This window comes from Brassica oleracea, chromosome C4, assembly GCF_000695525.1.
Source record: "Brassica oleracea var. oleracea cultivar TO1000 chromosome C4, BOL, whole genome shotgun sequence".
NCBI classification, from domain to species: Eukaryota; Viridiplantae; Streptophyta; class Magnoliopsida; order Brassicales; family Brassicaceae; genus Brassica; species Brassica oleracea.
In genome coordinates, this window is record NC_027751.1 from 22,954,103 (window position 1) to 22,957,825 (window position 3,723).

Here is a 3,723-nt window from a genome sequence, read left to right on the forward strand (position 1 = left end):
TATTTTTTAATTAATAATCTATGTGTCACTTTAATTGGTCCTAAAGGGTGGGGTGAATTTAAAGGTTCACCACTCTAGGGGGTGAACCTAAATTCTGTCTAAAAAAAATAGTGAATTAGGTGAAAATCCTAAAAGAAGTTAGAAATTAAGAAATTACTCATGATACAAATTATGTGGGGTTTCTAATTGAACAAGTAGAATGAAAATGTCAAAACTGTCTTTATTTGGTTTAATAGCATTCACCAAAAAGTAAAATATCATAGTATTTAGAGGTAACACAGTCAAAACACATTTACCAAACAGTGGAACATAGTAGTTTTGGGTATACAGCTAAATACACTAAAAAGTTTATGTATGAAATACAAATACCCAAAAAATTATATGCTTGAAAGCCTAAAATATTCAGGCACGGCACTGACTTCATGAGATCAATTTTTTTTTTTTTTAAATACTTTTATTTAGAAATACGGTTACAACTTTGCTATGACCGGAGTCATACAGTTCAGGAAACAATTACAAAGTGAAATGATCATTACATGATCCTGAAACAATCGTTGCATATGCACTGATTGACTTTTAGAAAGATGGATAGTGCAAGTGCGTTCCTCGGTTTCCTCTTCCTCTATTACCTCGTCCACGGGACGTTGATTGCATTTGTAACTCCTTAGCTTTAGCTGTAGGTTTAACAGGTCTTTCTCAAAGCATTCTTTTCCCGGAGGGGGTCATAAGATCTATTGAATCTGTACAATCGTCCATATCCAATTGACCATCCTCTTCTCCTTCCAAATATGCTAAAGAGGCAAACTGATTTGAAACCAAATGAACCGGGTCGCTGCTGCTACAATCCTTTAGAGCCATACTTGATGTCTCATGGGGTGTAGAATCCATGTTTTGCAATGATGGGGCAGAATCCAAGGGAGGAGAATCTGTTTCCTCATTGATAAAAACAATCGTTGGAGACATGTACATATTCTCCAATACTGAAATAGTAGTTAAGGATAATAGTTCTTCCACAACAATAGGGGTGGCTGACTCAACCACACGTGAAACATTTAATTCCTCAATGCTAGAGGATTCAAAGATAGTAGGGGGCAGAGAAGTCAAGGTATGTACCGGTGGAACAGATGTCTGTTGGTTAACATCGCATTCAGTATTTTGAGTAGTGGTTGATTTGGTAGGATTTGTTGTAGTTGACTTTTGCTGAGGAGATGAATGAGCATGTGTATCCGAAGATAGTGTTGCACCCAGTTTAGCAGCTGTGTCTTCTACAGCTAAAACCTCAAAACCTTTCTGAATAATGTTTAGCGCAGAGCCATCAGTAGATGATGCAAACACATGAGCCACCGATGAAACCTTTTTCCCACTAACTGAAGTACTCTTATGACCAGAAATAGACAAACACCGCTTTGATTTGTGACCAAGTTGACCGCACCTCTCACAAGTTGTAGGGAGCCAAGAATATTTCACATCTACCAAAGAAAAATTCCCTTGCTTATCCCAAGCAGCAATTTTCTGTGGGAATGGTTTATCCAGCTCAACTTCCACCATAACCTTAGCTTCACCTAACATTGTTGGGTCCAACCATGGTTTATGAGATAGCATTGGCTCTCCCAATCCGGAAACAATCCATTCGATACCAAAGATGGAGTATAGATTGCTAGGGATGTTTTTAAGCATAACCCAAACTGGAATGAAGGTAATTTCAGGCAGGGTTCAAGAGTTTGAAGGAGTCCACGGCGCAACAAACAAGATGCAATCATCCACATGCCATAAACCACGATTGAGAATCCATTTTCTAGTGGCCTCATCTGGTATAAGATATAAGAGAATTCACCAAGCTTTTTGACGAAAATTTCACATTTCCTACCCCACAATCTGTTTAGGACAGCGTATACAAGACCACCATATGGGATCAAGCAACGGGTAAACTGCCCTATCATGAGATCAAATTTCTAGTTCAAACCAATGTTTTCAATGTGCATGCTTCATTAGACAATGGTTCGTAACAACTATTTCTATTCCAGCTTCATGGTCAGAGTCAGGCATGTGGACAGAGGGCTAAAACATTTGAATAAGACCCCGTTTTATGGGTTTCCTAAATTTAAATGGATATATACATTTATTTTAGGAAAATTGCACGCTCACGCTATAGCGTAAAAAATCTATAATTCACTAACTCACATTTTGACCTAGTTACATTATACTCTCTATTTTCCAGTTTAATTTTCGTTGTAGAGTAAAATTTTCGTTTCAAAATAAGTTTGTTTTATGATTTTAATGCAAAATTTATTGATTTTATATTCAAATCTATTTTTTATTGTTAAAATGTGGTTAGTTGTATTGGTAATGATATTTTATTTAGTAATATACAAAATTAAATATTTTCTTAATATGTGTGTCAAAATCTAAAACGACAATTAATATAAAACGAAGGGAGTATATCTATATAATACTAAAAGGAACATATCCTCATCATATAGCTATGCCACATACTACAAAATAATCAACTAATCATATTCTTTTTTTTAACACGACGAACTGGCTTCATCATATTCTTTTTGGGTCTGCTATTCACGTTTGGGCCTGATTTCTTTTCGCCCAAATTAATAAACGAAAACTCAAGCCGACGCATGATGATCTCGACATCTTCCTCTCTACCCCTTCGTTTTCTCCGATTGAAAAACCTGAAAAATGAGTTCAGATCGATCCACTTCTGGACAATCGTTTCGTTTTCTTTGTTTCAATCATTCATTGATGGGTTCCTTTCGTTTTCTTTATTTCATCCCTATTTATACGATGATGCCTTTTCATTTTAAAAACCCTAATCGAAAACTCACTCTCCGCAAAGAAACACTATGTCGACAAAGCCAAACGGCAAATCGATCATCTCCTCCTCCGACAGCAACGACGAGTCGAAAACCGGATCTAATCCAGTTCAATCCGCCGTGGTTAAAGCGAACGGGAAGACGCATGTTTCCTCCGATGACAATCGCGAACTAATGCTCTTCAACGAAGTATCACTGGGTCCTCAGGAAACGGATTTGCGGTTTCGTCTGATTCACTTCTGGGAGGCTCGAAATCCACTGAAAAAGACTCTGATCGGTCTTGAGATGCTTCTCATCGATGAACAGGTTATTAACCCTCTCGATTTTGTTGCTGTTGAAGGTATTTAGTATCATGTTCTTCGTATGATGTTGAAGTGATTAAACTCTTGCTTTTGTTACTGTTAAAAATATTTAGTATCATGTTTTTCTTATGATGTTGAAGTGATTAACTTTGAAACCGCTTTGGAGAGCTTCTTTTGAATTTTAATTATGTTATTCTTTTTTTTTTCACTTACGCTATAACTTCATTTGTTTGCAGGGGACCGTTATTCAAGGCTTCGTCCCACCGGGAAGAATCAAAAAATTCATGCCGCATATGAGACAAGGCGGTCTCTACACTCTCACCAACTTCTACGGATCCAGAAACAAAGAGGTGTTCCGGGTTGCTGCTCACAGCGTGACAATCTCCTTCTCCCACACTTCCGAGTTGGCGCCCCTTGAGAACAGTCCCGTGGACTTTGAGGAGGACCGTTTCCGGTTCCATTCCTATGAAGACTTCGAAGCTGGTTGTGATATGAAAGGTGATCTTTTCGGTAAGTTTTCTATCATTTAGTAATATGTTGCTTCCACATACTTGGTTTGTTATTTTATACACAATATCTCACAATTAGTAGCTAAC

At 37.4% G+C, this 3,723-nt stretch overlaps 1 protein-coding gene across 1 annotated transcript; it reads left to right on the top strand.

The window, feature by feature from the left end:
• The first annotated feature begins 2,596 nt into the window (after nt 1–2,596).
• LOC106338411 lies at nt 2,597–3,657 on the top strand. Its single transcript, XM_013777394.1, has 2 exons — nt 2,597–3,131; nt 3,364–3,657. The coding sequence occupies exons 1-2, from the start codon at nt 2,856–2,858 to the stop codon at nt 3,655–3,657; spliced, it is 570 nt and encodes a 189-aa protein (XP_013632848.1). The 5' UTR covers nt 2,597–2,855.
• The last annotated feature ends 66 nt before the right edge of the window (nt 3,658–3,723 follow it).

Excerpts from the sequence above, each read along its gene's own strand:
- LOC106338411 (XM_013777394.1), top strand. The coding sequence starts at position 2,856 with ATGTCGACAAAGCCAAACGGCAAATCGATCATCTCCTCCTCCGACAGC. Across the intron at positions 3,132-3,363 it reads TGCTTCTCATCGATGAACAG|GGGACCGTTATTCAAGGCTT; the intron begins GTTATTAACCCT and ends ATTTGTTTGCAG.